A 17716-nucleotide genomic window follows, 5' to 3' on the forward strand; every position below is an offset into this window, starting at 1 on the left:
AGGTTTTCCTGACGGAAAGAAAAGAAAAGAGAGAAAAGGATTTATTGACATCACTTAACAAATCCCTTCCAGTCCTTTAACTGTGATGAGTGAAACCATTTAAGGGTACCAAGTATCAGGGGGGTAGCTGTGTTAGTCTGGATCTGTAAAAGCGGCAAAGAGTCCTGTGGCACCTTATAGACATATTGGAGCATAAGCTTTCTTTTTCCCTTTTACCTCCACCTGGTAAACTGTTGGGCAAGCCTTGTTCACGGTCACTACTCGACCTAGACATTTGGGACTTAAGGCATGGTTCTTCTCTAAATAGAATCTATATAAAACCCTGTCACCTACATCCCATTCCTTAGGATTTAATATACTGCCCAATCTTTTGTCCATTTGCTTTATATTGCTTCTTAACCTAATAGCAACCTCCTTCTGAATGGTGCTAGTAGTGCTTAACAGCTTGCTCATAAACTGATTCATGAGAATACATAGTTGGTGGTCATCAAGCAGCATTTCGCCTGGCCACCATTGCTCAGGTGTCCTCATTATTCTGCCATGTATTATTTCATGGGGGGTATACCTATGTGAAGCAATTGTAAATCTCATAGCCATAAGTATTATTGGGAGTTTTCTATCCCAGTCCTTTCCTGACTCTGTCACTATTTTTCTCGAAGCAGTCTTTAAAGTCCAATTAGTATGTTCCACTAACCCAGAGCTTTGTGAGTGACCAGTAACATGGAATTTGTTTTTTTCCAAATGCTTAGCACATGCATTTCATTATGTCACCTACAAAATGAGGTCCTTGGTCTGAATCTATTGTGTCTGGTAAACCTAGCCATCATACTGGCCACATTGTTTTGGGTCCGATACGCCTCTATCCACTTAGAAAAGGAGTCTACCAAGACCAGGCAATATTTATGCCAGATCCAGTTTGGGGCAGTGGACCTATGAAATCGATCTGTATCCTTGACTATGGGCCCATATGGCTGGTGTATAAGAGGACCTTTAATTATCTTTTTGTTTGGATTGTTTTCTGCACAGGAAAGACAATTATATACATGCATTTCTATATCTTTAACGAGGCTACCATCGGACAGTTAAAATTCTGTTGACCTTTATCTCTATTCCAAAATGCCCTTAGTTGTGTGCTAAAGTTATTAGCTCCTTTCTCAAAGAGGACAGAATTACAAGTACATGGATTTGCTTGTTTGTGTCTTTCTTATGAGCCATAACCAAGTTATTCTTGTCCTTGAATACTTTGTAGTTCTTGTATTCTCCTTTCTCAATCAGTTCCTTCTGTTCTTTATTTTGAATCTGTAGAGATGTTAAATCTAATCAAGATGTTGGGTCACCTGGTTGCACTTTTCTGACAATATTGGTGGACATGGTCCACAGTTTTTCTGGACCCAGAAGACCTGCTTGTTTGGCTAGGGAATCCACCTCATTATTGAATTAAGATATTTCACCCTGGTTTTCCTGTGCACTTTCACTTTCAACATACAGATTTTTCCTTCTCAAGATTCGGCTATTTTCCAAGCATGGAGTAAGTACTGGGCATGAGCTATTACTTTCCCATCTGCGGACGTCATATTTCATTTGACTCATACTGACATCTGGTTTCTCAGAACATGCACAGCCCAATCTGAATCTGAGCAGATTAATAAATCCATTTCTGGACTTGCTGCTTCGATGGTAGCTGCAATGGCCACAACTTCTGCCACCTGAGCCACATGTGGAATTACCATTCCATGAAGTATTTTGTTGGTACTTATTTGTAGGGAATCATATCCTGTACATGGTTTGCCTTGATGGTAATAGCATCTTCCATTCACAAACTATATGCCCATTCCCAACTGTTGTGCTTGTTTGAAAGAAATTCCTAGTTGAAAGGGGGATTCCAACTGCTTTGAGTCTTCATAGGGAATAAGGCATTTTTGGTCCTCTCCTTGTACCAGTAATGCATATGGTACTACTGACAAATTCTGTACTTTCTCCACTTTTGCATTTCAGTTGAGGAGGTGTAGGGTCCATCCAGCCAGACGTGAAACTCTGCCTTCATTAATCTTGCCCAATAGCAAATACTTAATTGGCGTATGCGTAGTTCTTAGTACGACTGGAGACATTCCTATGATATACTCCCAATGCTGGAGTGCCCATGTCAATGTACGTACCTCTTTTTCACATGGTGAAAACCTTTTTTTCTATCTCACTCAGCACTTGAGATCCAAAAGCTACTGGCTTTGCTCCTACTCCCGCATCTTGCAATAACACTAAACTTTCTCAGTGGTAGCCAATTGTAAGTAGAAAGGTTGATTTGGCTGAGGATAGGCCAGAGCACGAGCTTTTATAAGAGCCTTTTACAAGTTATAATTGGCAAAATGCTGCTTCTTGTTCTCTGCCCCAGATCCACTCTTGGTTCTTTTTCAACAAGGTATAAAGAGGCTGGGCAACTTCTAAATAGTACTTGATGAAGTCTCTGGGAAAAACCTGATTGACCTAGGAAGGATCGCAGTGCTGATACATCTTGGGGAGCTGGTAGCTTACCAATCAGCTCTATTCTCTGGGCATTTGGTCTTCACCCAGATTTACCCAGTTCTATTCCAAGATATGTGACCTTCTGTTATAATATCTGTGCTTTTACCAGATTGATGATGAATCCAGTTTCTTGAATTCTACTTAATACAGAGTCCAAGATCTTAAGGTTTTCTTCTTTGGTTGTGGTTGTGATTAGCACATCATTTACATAATTGATCACATTACTCTTGCCATTTATTTCATCCCACATTCTAGTGACAAATTTATGGCAGATTGATGAGGCGTTATGGTATCCCTGAAGGACTCTACTGAATGTCAACTGTCGATTATCAAAAGTGAAGGCAAATTTATACCAAGAGCTAGGTATAGGGGCGGTGTTGAAAAAAATGCATTTGATAGATCTAAAACAGTGAACCATTTAGCTCCTGCCGCAACAGCCGCCATCACTTCTTGAAACTTTGCCACCACCGGCATCATTCCGGGTGTTACTTTGTTTAAGAGTCTCCACGTCTTTTTATCTGCCTTTAGTACTGGCCAGATGGGAGAGTTACAAGTGCTTGAGGTTTCTACTAATACTTCTTGACCAATGAGGGCATTGATTGTCTCTCTGATCCCCTTTTCTACATCTCCTGAATACCTGTACTGTCATTGAGGTTTCGGAGCAGACCCGCCACTGTTACCCCAGCACTTATCTTCCCACACTGCAGCTTATATGTAGCAAAAGCATTAAGATATTTCATTGCTACTTCTGCAACTTCTTGTTCCCAGTTAGGAATCTTCAATTCCTCAGGAGCTTTCACAGCAGCTACTCTGTGGGATGTAGGCACAATGAAGCCTCTCTATGCAATCTTGTCTTGAATTAAAATTCTGTTAGGCAAGTCCATAATAAAATTCAGTCCTTTTAAAATATCAACTCAAATTATCCCTTGTCCATCCAAAGACTGGATACCAAAGGTAGTTTTGGCAGTTAACCTTCCAGTGTTCTGTATTTTGGGCTCTAAGAAATGCACAACACTTTCTTTCCCATTGTAGCCTTCTAAAATTTTTATTTCTTGCTTAGGAAACTTCTTTAATTCTGATGTTGTCTTTCTACAGATAAGAGATAGCGTGGCACCTATATCCACAAGAATTGTTTGTTTGAATTTACCAAACCCCCCTTAAATGGGGCATCTACCGCTGGTCTTCCCCATGAGTCGTCAATTGGTGCCACCACTGAGGAAGAAGGAAGAGTTTGGCCCTATATGTCTGTATGATTTTGCAGCTGCATTTGCTTGACTGATGTGGCTGTTGATGTTTCATCGGAAGACTTGCTAAGTATGAAGGTGAACAGTTCATCAGTGGGCAATCTATCTATTGGGTCCTTTGTTTCATATTTCAGTAGAGGTCTTGTTTGTCTTGATAATTTTTTGATTCTGTGTGATTTGAGGCACCCCTCGTATCTGACTTTGGTACACAGTCCTTGCTATTGGAACTTGACTTCTTCCCTTTCTGTTCATGGGATTCAGTGTCTGCAAATTTCACTGCAGATATTTTCTTCTACTGCCAATGACTGGGAAAAGCTTCTTGCTGCAGTTCAAAGGCTTCTCTTAGCTTTTTTTCAATCTCCTTTAATGTCATTAGGACCCAAAGACCCAAGGTTAATCTTTAAAGTAGGAAGGAGCCCTTGAATGAACGCTTCCTTAAAGCATGCAGTGTCTCAGGTAGTGTTCCATTCACTATTGGTGACAGTCCTGATAACCAATATAGAAGTTGTTTTCTACTCAGAAGCCTCTCAGGTCTTTCATCAGGTCTTTGCTTGTCTGAGTAGTACTTCCCTATGAGATTTTCATGTGGAAAATAGAGTTGGTAGACTGCTTCAGAGACCTCTTTGATGTCTCTGGTGCTTGCAAGATGAACTTCTCCTGGCAAAGTGCTATACTCTTCACTACACATACACTCTCTCAATAAAGCTGGGGAGTCTTCCTTGCTGATGACTAGCATGCTGCTTAACATGCTTGGACAACCATACCAGTGCTCTTTCCTTGTTGAGTGGACCTAATGTCTTCCCAACAGCTCTTGCTTGATCAGGACCGTAAGGTTTTGTTTCGTATCTTGTCTCCACTGGTCTGTTAGGTCCATAATTAACCACAGTGGTGGTGACAGAAGCCATGGGGGGATATCTTTTCCCCTTCTTCATGTCCTTCAGGCTCTCTACTACTTCCAGTGCTTGAGGAGCAAAAGGACAGGAATCTATAGCCTTTGCCTCCCATTGACCCTGTACATAATCAATTTCTTCATCCTCTTCTAAATCTGAGTCCCCAGACCCATGGTTCTCTTAAAGGATCCCCATTTATTGCTGCAATAGTGCCTTTTGCTTTTCTCAGCTCTTCCCTTAAGTTACAAATTTTATTGTTACAGTGAGAAAGATTTCGGCTACCTTCCTGGTTTCTTTTAATATCTTTAATTAATTCTTTAGTAGAAGCCTGAGATTCCTCTAATTTCTTAATTAACACAAGTTTTCTTACTCTTTTTATTAATCTCATAACTTAACTCTTGTATCTGCTGCTCCAGCTGATTAATTTGCATTGATTGACCCAATGCCTGAGCTGACAAGGCATTATTCTGAGCAGTCAGCTTCTCTTTTTCAGTTTTCTGATGCCTTACCTGCTCTTCTAACCTGACTGTGATTTTTTTCTTTTGTGTGCCCATCTAGTTCATGTGCCAGCAATGCCCCTCTGCCATGTACATTGGTCAAACTGGACAGTCTCTACGTAAAAGAATAAATGGACACAAATCAGATGTCAAGAATTATAACATTCATAAACCAGTCGGAGAACACTTCAATCTCTCTGGTCACGCAATCACAGACATGGAGGTCGCTATCTTAAAACAAAAAAACTTCAAATCCAGACTCCAGCGAGAAACTGCTGAATTGGAATTCATTTGGAAATTGGATACTATTAATTTAGGCTTAAATAGAGACTGGGAGTGGCTAAGTCATTATGCAAGGTAGCCTGTTTCCTCTTGTTTTTTCCTACCCCCCCCCCCCCCAAGATGTTCTGGTTTAACTTGGATTTAAACTTGGAGAGTGGTCAGTTTAGATGAGCTATTACCAGCAGGAGAGTGAGTTTGTGTGTGTATGGGGGTGGGGGGGATGTGAGAAAACCTGGATCTATGCAGGAAATAGCCCGACTTGATTATGTAAAGAGTTGTCACTTTGGATGGGCTAGCACCAGCAGGAGAGTGAATTTGTGTGGGGGGGTGGAGGGTGAGAAAACCTGGATTTGTGCTGGAAATGGCCCACCTGATGATCACTTTAGATAAGCTATTACCAGCAGGACAGTGGGGTGGGAGGAGGTATTGTTTCATATTCTCTGTGTATATATAAAGTCTGCTGCAGTTTCCACGGTATGCATCTGATGAAGTGAGCTGTAGCTCACGAAAGCTCATGCTCAAATAAATTGGTTAGTCTCTAAGGTGCCACAAGTACTCCTTTTCTTTTTGCGAATACAGACTAACACGGCTGTTCCTCTGAAACCTGTCATCTAGTTCTATTGACACCATCATCAAACCATAAATCAAAGCCCTTTTCTTTAGCTTGTTTGGGACAGGCTTAGTGGTAACAAAACTTTCCCACCTCGGACAGAGTTTCTCATAAGCCTTAGTCCTCTTAAACACAGCCTATGCCCAAGGCTTTTTACATTTTCTGAAATAATTCACACAATACTCGAGAGAATTTTTATTTATCTCCTTGCTCCAGCCATCGGAGCCAAAGGTTCTGGTGCTCATCCTGCAAACCTTACTGTCTGATCCACACACAGACACAACCTCTATGGCTGTGAGCAGTGCTCACCGGACTCTCTTTAGTCGGAGCCTGCCTTTCCCAGAGCTACCAAAGCTCAAGCAGTACCTACCAGCTAACCGTGCTGGCCTCTTCTTCTCCAGCAGCACTCACTGGACTTTTCCAAGTCCGAGCCTCTGCTTACCCAGAACTCACATGAGCTCAGCAGTGTCCAGCAATCTGTGCTGATGCCTGCTACACAGAGCTGATCAAAGCTCAAGCATCGCACACCCCAGTGTGCCTGCTGTACAGATCTTAGCAGCGCTCAACAGCAGTGTGATGCCTGCTGTATAAAATTACCAAAGGCTCAAGCAGCGCTCACTGTGCCTGCTATTATGAAATTTTTGGATCCCACTAAGAAAGCAATCGACCAAACTGTCAGTGCTCCCACCCACAGAGTCTCTGGACCCTACTTAAACATTTCCTGAGTAGACTATAACAAACAAAATAGGGAAGGAGGGAATAACAATTCACAGTTCTCTAAGGGACAGCCGTTAATGGTCCTGTTGTGGTCGCCAAATGTTACAGGAATTTTTCTAATTCTAGGAGAAATCTTTATTAAGGATCCCCTCCTTTACAGGTTAGTCCCTTAAATTAGCATGTATCAACTATGGCAGTCCCCCAAGGACAACCACTACTCACAGTTAAAGGTTTAAAACAAACAAGTCGGATTTATTAAAAAAGCATTCAGAGGTTTAACACCCAATTGGCCTTAAGCCTGGCCCCAAAACCAAAACAATGTGGGTTACAAATAACAAAGTAAAGTAATCTACTTTACTCAGTCTTGCTCAGGAACTCAATGATGTCAGACTGGGACCGGACCATACGGGAACAGGAACCCCCGATCAGGAGCCACAAATCAGGAACTTGGGAACCACGGGACAGGAACACCGGAGCAGGAACAGAGGTTTCAGGAACAGGTAGGTGTCTTCTATCTTCTGTCTTCTCTGGTGTTAGGTTGAGCAGGCACAGTTTGTCATTGGGATGGGTAACACGAAGCATACTCGGTTGAGTCCTTATATAGTCTTTAGTTACTGGGCAGATTTTGCCACTGGGGTCAGATGACCCTCTCCCACCTTTTTGGGTTGCTGGGTAGATTCTAAACAGACTGCTAGGTTTTCCTGCCTTTTCCTTATTGCTGTGCAGCGTTTCAGACATCAGGTGCTATGGATTACCCAATCAGGGATAAGAAACGAAAAAGAGCACCAAACAGAATAGAAAGGACAACAAGAAACCAACCAAACAAAAGAAAATGGTAACAGCCCTGTAACTTTATAAGGCCAGCTAGATCCATGTAGAAGAAGCAGTTTAAACTTATATTCAGGGTTGAGGGTGGGAACTCCAGTATATATAAGAAATACATTTATGTGTATTTAAAAGGACATCTTTAAAAAAATTCAGTTTTGAGACCCAGAGCCTTTTTAATTAAAAATCTGTAAAACATTTTTTATAAGGGTCCTTCTGGTTCCCTTTTGATATTGGAGTCTTTCCAGCAAAAGCGAAACTGATTATACTGGGAAACAGAGTGACATTGACTATACACAAGTGCTGTCAAATGCACAGAAACTTAAAGAATAAAAATATTTTTTGCTAGCATCTTTCAATTACTGGATTTTATTTTAGGATTTTATTACATTATTTTCAGACTAATGTCATTTCCAAGTTGATAATGTCTGTTTCAGTCCCAATCCTGATAGAGTGCATGGATGGACTGTCTGCCCATGCATGATCAGCTGCAAGATCACGGCCATAAAGTCATTGGGCTTTCATTCTTAAATATCCCATAAACTAGCAACACTGGGCTAGTAAATATTTGAATGAGACCTCCAAGGAAAACCCAAGGTGCTGCAGGAGATGGTGTTTTTGACTGAGTAGGTGGCATTCTTCTCTGAGTTAGTATTGAACCACTGATGCTAGGAAGTACTGGTGCTGCTTTTCTTCTGAAACGTGAAACAAAGGCCCTGACCTTAGACATTAAAGATCCACATGATCTGTTTTTTATAAATAGTATGTATTGATAGGAATATATCTCATTTATTAGTCTGAATGGGAGATGATTTCTAAATTCTTGGCACATTGAAAGGAGTATAGTTTTTGATATTTTTAATATTCCTTGCATGGGTACACTGAAGCTCCTGGGAATATGTTCTGACTGATTTCTTTACTAGGCAATGTACAGACTAATCATTTATAAAGCATGTGTGACTGATGAATGTACGCAGCTCTCATTTTTGCCAGCAGTAATTATAGAAACAAAACATAAGATACAACTTACACTTGGGTCTGCTCTATTTTAGCGATCATCATTCTGCTTTAAAACAGCTGCATCTTTGTCCTCAAAGAAGTATAACTAATGAAAAAATATTTAGTGTCTGTATAAGTAACAATTTTTTCTTTAAATTATTTTCATATGGTAGAGCATATTGAAAAATAGTCTAGACGTATGAGAACAGTATTTAAAAAGGGAACCACGCAGGGTGGATTTGATTTAAATTATGATTTAAATAATGATTTACTCACTAGTCAAGACGGCTCAATTTAGTCATTGATTTCTACATAAAAGTGCATTCTTGTTGGTTGTTATAACTTTAATACATATTTTTTACAACTCAGAGATAGATGTAGGTTTCATTTTTAGAAGGTACACACTATACATTTTTAAAGTGATTTATTTTGAAAATTTTTCAGATTAGTTTTACAGCTATATCAGAAAATGAATGATTGGTTATTTCATTTACCAAAGGTAAATGAAGCAGATATTTATGAAGTCACTGGGAGGTGAACTATCTCCAATTCAACAGGTTAATCATTAATATTAGGAGTATTTTCTTGCCATGCTGTATTAGGAGGAGAACATCACCAGACAGACATTTAAATTGTTTTATTTAACTAAAATATTCTTTCTACACCGGCAGAAGAAGCCACTGCTGTTAAAAGTGAGATTATCACTTCAACAGTCTCTAAATCCAAGTACTTAAGTGACTTCCACCAGTTCACTGGTGTGACTTTCTTTAAAACATCGTCAGCTAACATACATTTCTTGAATGGTTCTTATTCCCAAACTGGGTCTCTTTTACGGCCTGCTGCTATTATAGGTTTTCCCTTCTAGTGAGAGAACGGTATGGTAGATCTCAAGTCAATGAAGGCTACACTCAGAAAGACCTCAAGACTTCTGGAATATGCTGCTCAAACAGTTTCACTTTTGTTTCTACTGCCTGTCCCTCTCTTCTCACATTTATCTCCGGACTTCTCCTTCTTGTCCAGATCTATTCTGCCCCCAACAATCTTCTATTCGTTGAACTTTCTGAAACTTTGCACTTTTAGAGAGAGGTAAGGGATTGACTCTGTGTACACAAATTTGCAGAAGGACAATAGGGTTGAGGTCTGTTATTTCTCACCTCTATATATTATTTATTTATTTTAAAACATTTTTGCTGTTAACAAGCATGTTATCTCTGGAGAGACAAATCCACAGTTTGAGAACTGCAAAACTGCTCAAGATGAGCAGTCCAAATTTATTAATTGGTTCACCATTTCATCAATGGAAAGTGGATATACACCAGCCTTTGCAAACCTGATCAGTTTTGCCACATATTTCATACAAACTCACTGGTAAAGATAAACAGTTAATCAAATTTATTGACTACAAAAATAGATTTTAAGTGATATTAAGTGATAGGCAAAAAGTCAGAGTTATATTTTATTTTATTTTGGAAACTAAGCATGCAGTCTAAACTCTCAACCCTATTAGACTGTGCAACATCTAGATTAAGCAGTTTTTCTCACCCCACTGGACATTGCAGTTCATAGTACCCAGATTTCACTCTTGAAAGCTGAGCCAGTCCCCTCAGCTGGAGTCTTTAGAGTGTCCTTGTTGCTTGCAGCGTAGGTGGGTGAAGGAGAAAGGCTCAGCATGGGCCCCCTGTGTTCGGTTTTATATCTTCAGTCCATGTGCTTGGAAAACACAAGTCCACGCATATCTGGGTGCAGTGCTGAGTCTCCAGGCAAGGTTGAGCAATTCCCCTGGTGTGGCCTCATGCAGGTGAGTCATTGCATTGTAGCTCCCTTGCTGGACAATGGTTGTTGATGGGTTGATTGACACCCCACCCTGGTGTCGGCTACTTTCCTTGCTGTTGCCTCTGGGGAGCTAATATCTGGCTGATTCCCTAACTTTAATGCAAGTTTTAGTGACCACCATGCAACACAATTCTCATAACTTCATATGCATTAATGATATACATATATGGATAGAGAAATGACTTTCAGCAGATCATAACCTTTCCCCCGATATCTTACAAGGCATGCTTTATACGTAAGATCATGGGATTATATAAAAATGAGGAATATGGAGGTTCCAGGATGCCCCCCCAAGGTATAGGATGTTACAATCTTACTCTAAATGAATACATTATTGGTGTATCTGAAATAAGTTATACTGAGGTCTCAATCTTGAAAATGGTTTTGCGTATGCACACAAGTAGTCGCACACAAGTAGTCTTGTTGACTTCAGTGGCACTACTTATGTGCCTGAAGTGTTTGAAGTAGGCCCTAAAAATGTTAATGAGAAATGGACAACAGTTAGTTTCTGTATTTTTATTTTCAAAGTCTGATGTCTTTTTTCCTCATATTGTTTTAAAACAAACTTTAATAAGACACTGTCTGGTTCAAAATGATTTTTTAAAAATTAAGTTTCTTTAATAGCACTTTAAATTATTAAATTTAAAATAATTTTAAAAGTCAGTTTTACTTGCTACCATTTAGACACTGGTCTTGCATTTTGATCCATGTGAACAAATTCCTGAGTCATGAAGATCTCCATTGATTTCAGTGGGTCCCTGCATCGGTGGAATGCAGGACCAGGGCCAAGAGCTTTTCAAGAATTGGAAATGTACTGGAACAGCTATCCCAGAATAATTAAATTATTCTAAACCAAACTATTTCTAGAGTTAAATTAGAAAAAGGCATTCTTATTCTGGAATAAGAGTGTCCACCTGGGCCATTATATTGAAATAATCTTGAAGAATTATTCAGGATAGCTATTTCAGAAAATGTCCAAGTGTAGAAAAGCCCTCATACAGTTGATTATTTGACTTTCACTCTGCTTAAACAGTGCAAATAAAAATTATCTAGGGTCTTTTTGGTTCTCATGCACTGGCACAGTGGTGCAGTATTTGGATTAGAAACAGTGGATTATATTTAAATCCCAACAAAAATTGATTTTATTTAAAAAAATAACCATTTCTATTACTGTTACGATATGTGAAATTTTATTAAAAATAAAATCTGAATTTGGAGCATGACAAGTCTTTGTAATCTGGGCATTAAATTTTGGCTTTACATTTTTCATGTCAGAAACAGAACTGGTACAGCTATATAGCTGAGTGGATTTACTCCTCTGTTCTTCCAGCATTGTTCCTTTTCCATAGTGCTCCCACTATGTAGTCCAGTTTCTCAAGGCAAGTACCGTTACAAAGAGGAATTCAAACAAGAGAACAGCATACCAAGCGTCTTCTAGGTGATTTGAAGGCAGCTGGACTACCGTAACATTTTCCCTCTCAGTTTAGGGCTGAATATCTAGCCCACAATTTACACAGCTCTCTGGGTCAATTAAGACCCAGGATAGGAAGATTTGTGCAGTGCATGTGGTGGTGGGTAGGAGGGAACCATCTCCACTGCGTGGGAGGGAACAGCAGACAGGCATTCTGACAAAGGATTACTTACTAACAATACTCCAACTGTGCCTGCACAGTGCCCCTGTAGGAGTCTTGTTGCTAGGCAAACAACTATTACAATGGGATTCTGAGGCAAAATCATGAAGGAGAGCAATTGCTCTGAGGATGTGAACTGCACTTGTTTCTGAATGAGGTGTTGATTCTGAATCCTAATAATAACAATTTAAATATCAGCACCTAATTATTTCTCTGCTGATCATTTTAGCAGAAACATCCAGATCTTGCAGAATTGTGAATAGAACATGGGGCTGTGGGCAGAAGTTAGGGCTTTTCTTCACTTAAAAGGATGCAATGGCTCAACTGTACTGATACAGCTGCACCACTGTAGCGCTTCAGTGAAGATGCTACCCATGCTGACAGGAGGCCACTGCAGCCTTTTAAGTGTAGACAAGCCTTAAGTGAAGTAAAACCTCCAGATCAGAATTTATTTGTGATTTTTTTTTTTCATTAAGAACAAGAATCATGGTGAAGCTTTTCTGTTAATGTAAAGGCTGGAAAAGCAGCAAGTACATACCTTTTTCATTCCCTTTTTAGTTGATTTAAGCTTCTTGCTGTTCTTGAAAATTGACTTGAAAGTATTTGAGGAAATCTGTGGTGTAACCTTAATATTTAAGCCTGGCATCTTGTCTGTTGAGACAATGAAGAATATAGTTTCCTATTTTCGACTATCAAAAACTAAATATCCTTTTTTTCAACCCTCTCTAACTCACAGAAATATTCACTGATGTAATAATGAAGTGTTCCCCACAATCAAATTCCACTGTGATTTCTATTTTTCTTCACTGTTTTCTATTGATCTGCCAACAGAACAGCATTTCTCCCTCCAGATATTTTCCTCTCACACAGAACATCACATCTGTCTGATTTAAAAAGGTCTTGAAGTTTGCAGTTCTCTTCTGATTGACAAATGACTGCCGCACAGCAGTAATTCTTAAGAGCAAAAATATTTGAACTATAGACAGAATAGCATTTTTTTTTTTTTTTTTTACTTTGCCAAATACTAAATCACAGTTCCATGGGATGTGGGAGAACCAGCAAATGGGAAGGAGCAGATGGGGTAAACAGCCACCAGGGTTGGGGGGAGAGCTGGAGTTTGTGTGAAAGTTCACGATTGGTTAAGGAATGACTGCTGGCATTTCTATAAAAGATAAGTAATACATCAGTACATATGATATGGTTATTACAGGATTACTAAAGTCTAAATTAGAACAAGTCATATATATGACTTTAGTAATCCTGTAATAACCATATCATATGTACTGATGTATTACTTATCTTTTATAGAAATGCCAGCAGCCATTTTCAGCTGCTGTATCTGCCTCCTTTCTAACCATCCCCAGTGCTGCATAACTCCTAACAGTTCCTTGCTGTTGCACCTCCTTATTCCCATTCCCTCACCAATCGTGAGCCTTCAGACACATTCCAGCTCTCTTCCCAACCCTGGTGGCTGTTTTTCCCCCATCTGCTTTTCCCCATGTATAGCAGATACAGCATACATAGGCATTTTCAGGATTTGGATCCTTTTTCTGACTTGTACCTTGCATTCACGCAAATATAAGTACACAAAGCTCAATTTTCTATCATAGGGTCTTTTCCCCTGACATCTGTTACACTGAGAATTCTCTGAGATACTCAAGGTTGTATTGTATTTTAAATAGTACTGAATTTGCATAGAAATTTAACTAACATATAACATTCCTCATATCCTTTGTATAAACACCCTGATGAACACCTAAATAATAAGTAAAGTAATTTTTAAAGCTTATGGACTGAAGTTGGAGACACTCCACCTTTTTTCCTCTCCGTAAGAGCTTCCAGGATGTCAGTTGCACAAAGTTCTCCTATAGCGTTGCCATCTAGATCAAGTTCTATCAAGTGTTCAGAGTGTTTGATTAGGCTGCATTTAAGAACAACAACAAAAAACTGAAATCTGCTGTAAGTAAAAACCAATGTTATACATTAGTAAATAAAATACAAGTATTTTAATGTAGAATGTAATTAATGCCAAAGACATATTGTTAAACAATTGAAACAAAAGCCATCATTCTTTGATAATTCTTCTGTCTAGTGACCTGATCCAAAGCCATTACTCTCATTGATTTAGAGGGCTTTGGATAGCCCCCAAATGAGTACATGGCTCCTCTTATAGGTTTCCTTTTAGAAAATGTGTGCATTTCTTCACTATGATTCTTTTTTAGCTAATAATTTGAATAGAAATCCTAAGTAATAAACACAAATAACACTGCCTGATTCCATCTATTGGATTCCCATTGAGTTCAAAGCATGTGAGAGGTCAGTTCCATAATATTATTTCAGGGGAGAAAATTAATGCATTATAATGGCCAGTGCTGTTTGGGTAGCTGTAAATAAAGACCTACCAGCATTTTCACAATACATTTCTATTTTGCATTTTCACAATACATTTCTATTTCAGAAAGTTATGACTGGGCTTTACAAAAACTGATTATAACAAAAAATTATAGTTTTTAAGACCAGAAGAGACCATTATGACCATCTTGACCTGCATAACAGAGCCTATAGAATTTCACCCAGTAAAATTTATCTCAAATGGCCAAAAATCTTCGCGAGCTCGGCAGCGGAGACTGAAGAGTTAGTATCCAGTCACTATGGTATTTGACAGAATAAACATCTCTGTCATTTGTCTTTTTTCACCTCTTAATCAAAACTGAAACATCACCCTGTAGAGGTGAAATCACTGGATACTCTAGGAACTTTGACAGCAAAACTGAATCTGAGGAGAGCTTAGATCGGGGGCGGAGAGGGGACTTTTTTGGCCCGAGGGCCACATCAGGATTGCGAAACTCTATGGAGGGCTGGGTAGGGCAGGCTGTGCCTCCCCAAACAGCATGGTCTCTGCCCCCTCCCACTTCCCGTCCCCTGACTACCCCACTCAGAACTCCAGACCCATCCAACGCCTCCTGCTCCTTGTCCCCTGACCACGCCCTCCCGGGACTCATTACCCCCATCCGACCGCCCCCCCGCTCCCTGTCCCGTGACTGCCCTGACCCCTATCCACACCCCTGCCCCCTGAAAGGCCCCCTGAGACTCCGACACCTATGCAACTGCTCCCTGTCCTCTGACTGCGTCCCCATAACCTCCACCCCATCCAACCCTCCCACTGCTCCTTGTCCTCTGACTGCCCCCTTCCGGGATCTCCCACCCCTAACTGCCCCCCCCGGGACATCACCCCCTATCCAACCCTCCCTGTCCCCTGACTGCTCCGACCTCTATCCACACCCCCGACCGCTGACAGGCCCCCTTGGACTCCCATCCTATCCAACCCACCCTGTTCCCCGTTCCCTAACCAGCCCCCCCCGAACCTCCGCCCCCTGCCCACCCCCTGGGACCACGTGCCCCTTATCCAACCCCCCACTCCTCACTCCCTTACCGTGCTGTTCAGAGCAGAAGGACTGGCAGCTGCGTCACCACCATGGTCGGAGCCAGCCACGTTGCCCATGTGGCTGCAGGGGACAGCAGGGACCGGGGGCTAGCCACCCCGGCAGAGAGCTCAAGAACCAGGCAGGATGGTCCCCTGGGCCGGCTGTGTCCTGCGGGCCATAGTTTGCCCACCTCTGGCTTAGATGTATGTATTTCTAATATCCTTCCAGATGGAGTCAGAGCACTCACACTATACGCCATACCTACATACTTCAGATGTGTGGCATGCAGAATATTTGAGGGGCAAAGCCAATGGTTACTAGTACTCATTTTGGAGCAAAAAAACAGACATTCTCCAAACACACGTTTCTAAATCTAGTAAAAGAAAAAAGGGCACCCCCACCTTTGTAACTTATAACTTACTAAGTTAAAAATTGAGTGAACTCCAAGACCATCTTTTCTCCTCCCTTTCCTCTTCCGTCTATGCCATTATCAGCCAAATGCAATTTAACTAACCATGGGCCAATTTCAGTTTTCTTTTCTTTTTTTTTTTTTTTAGTTCCTGCAAGAAAAAAACCCCGCGATTATTCTGGGAACACCCTGTATTAGGGGTGTGACTCTAATAGCAACAGGAGCTGTGTGCTAAATTCTGCATGTGCTATGCTAATAGTAGGGGACACATTTTTAAACTAAATAGCTCCAGCAAACATACATGCTTATCAATTGCACAGGCAAAACCCATGGGCGAAGGGGGGTCCTGGAGCTTTCAGCCACTGGTCCCGGAGCTCCAGAAGCCATGGGTTGCGGGGGCACATAGAGTCATCAGCTGCCACAGGTGGTGGGGACCCCGGAGTTCTGAGCTGCTGGGGCTGCAGCGAGGGCCCCAGAGCTGTCAACTGTGGCGGCAGCAGGTGCTCAACTCCTCTGCTCCTGCAGCAGGGCTTGGGCTCTCTTACCTCCCACGGGGCTCGGGCTTCAGTCCTCCCACTCATTGTTTTTAGTAAAAGTCACCGACAGGTCACAGGCAATAAAACAAAAATTCACAGAAGCCCATGACCTGTTGGTTATTTATAGTAAAAATAACTGACAAAATAACTGACAAAATCTTAACCTTACTTATTATTGATCACACATTATGGTGGTTCATGTTAAGCTGCAAAACAATTGGAGAAGCATGGTTTGGAGACTTACTTATACCAGCGAAGCAATTCACTGGATAATTTCCATATAGCTGATAAAGATGTTAGACCAAATGTAGCCTACCGTATGTAGTTGCATGTTTTTGATTAAGAACAATGGTGACAAACAGCAGTGTGAGTTATAAATCCAGTGTAAATTAGTTCTAAGCCATGTGTAATGGTCAGACCAGTGGTCCACCCTGTCCATCCTTCCCCAGAGGGAATGAACAGAACAGGTAATTATCAAATAATACATCCGCTGTCATCCACTTACAGTTTCTGGCAAAGAGAGGTGAGGGACACTCAGAGCTTGGTGTTGTATCCTTGCCCATCTGGTTAATAGCCATTAATGGACTTATCCTCCATGAATTTATCTACTTCTTTTTTGAACCCTGTTATCATTTTGGCCTTCACAACATCTCCTGGCAAAGATTTCCATATGTGTACAGTGCACAATGTGAAGAAGTACTTCCTTATGTTTTTTTTAAAACCTCCTGCCCAGGGGTGGCCAAACTGTGGCTCACGAGCCACATGCGGTTCTTTTATTGTTAAGGTGTGGCTCGCACGACCCTCCCCCCATTCTCCGCCTATCTGACTGGAGGCGAGGGAAACCCCACCACCACCTTTGTGTCATCTGCAAACTTGATGAATATGCTACATGAATATGCTTGATAAATACCTACATCCAGGTCATTAATAAAGATGTTAAACAACACCGGACCCAGAACTCGTTTCTGTGGAACCCACTTGAGACCTCCCTCTAATCCGACACCATTCCATTAGTAAAAAGAAAAGGAGTACTTGTGGCACCTTAGAGACTAACCAATTTATTTGATCATGAGCTTTCGTGAGCCACAGCTCACTTCATCAGATGTGTACCGTGGAAACTGCAGCAGACTTTATATACACACAGAGAATATGAAACAATACCTCCTCCCACCCCACTGTCCTGCTGGTAATAGCTTATCTAAAGTGATCAACAGGTGGGCCATTTCCAGCACAAATCCAGGTTTTCTCACCCTCCACCCCCCCACACAAATTCACTCTCCTGCTGGTGCTAGCCCATC

General features: G+C 41.0%; 1 protein-coding gene across 6 annotated transcripts in view; it reads left to right on the plus strand.

Moving 5' to 3' along the window:
- Nucleotides 1-17716, plus strand: part of LOC125643174 (uncharacterized) — a 48199-nt gene that overhangs the window by 3474 nt on the left and 27009 nt on the right. For all 6 annotated transcript variants that reach the window (XM_075132207.1, XM_075132206.1, XM_075132208.1 and 3 more), the window contains exon 3: nt 7123-7260. In XM_075132207.1, the coding sequence (XP_074988308.1) occupies nt 7123-7260 (138 nt within the window). The remainder of the gene's footprint in view (nt 1-7122; nt 7261-17716) is intronic.

The sequence above is a fragment of the Caretta caretta genome, chromosome 9 (genome assembly GCF_965140235.1).
Source record: "Caretta caretta isolate rCarCar2 chromosome 9, rCarCar1.hap1, whole genome shotgun sequence".
Taxonomy (NCBI): domain Eukaryota; kingdom Metazoa; phylum Chordata; order Testudines; family Cheloniidae; genus Caretta; species Caretta caretta.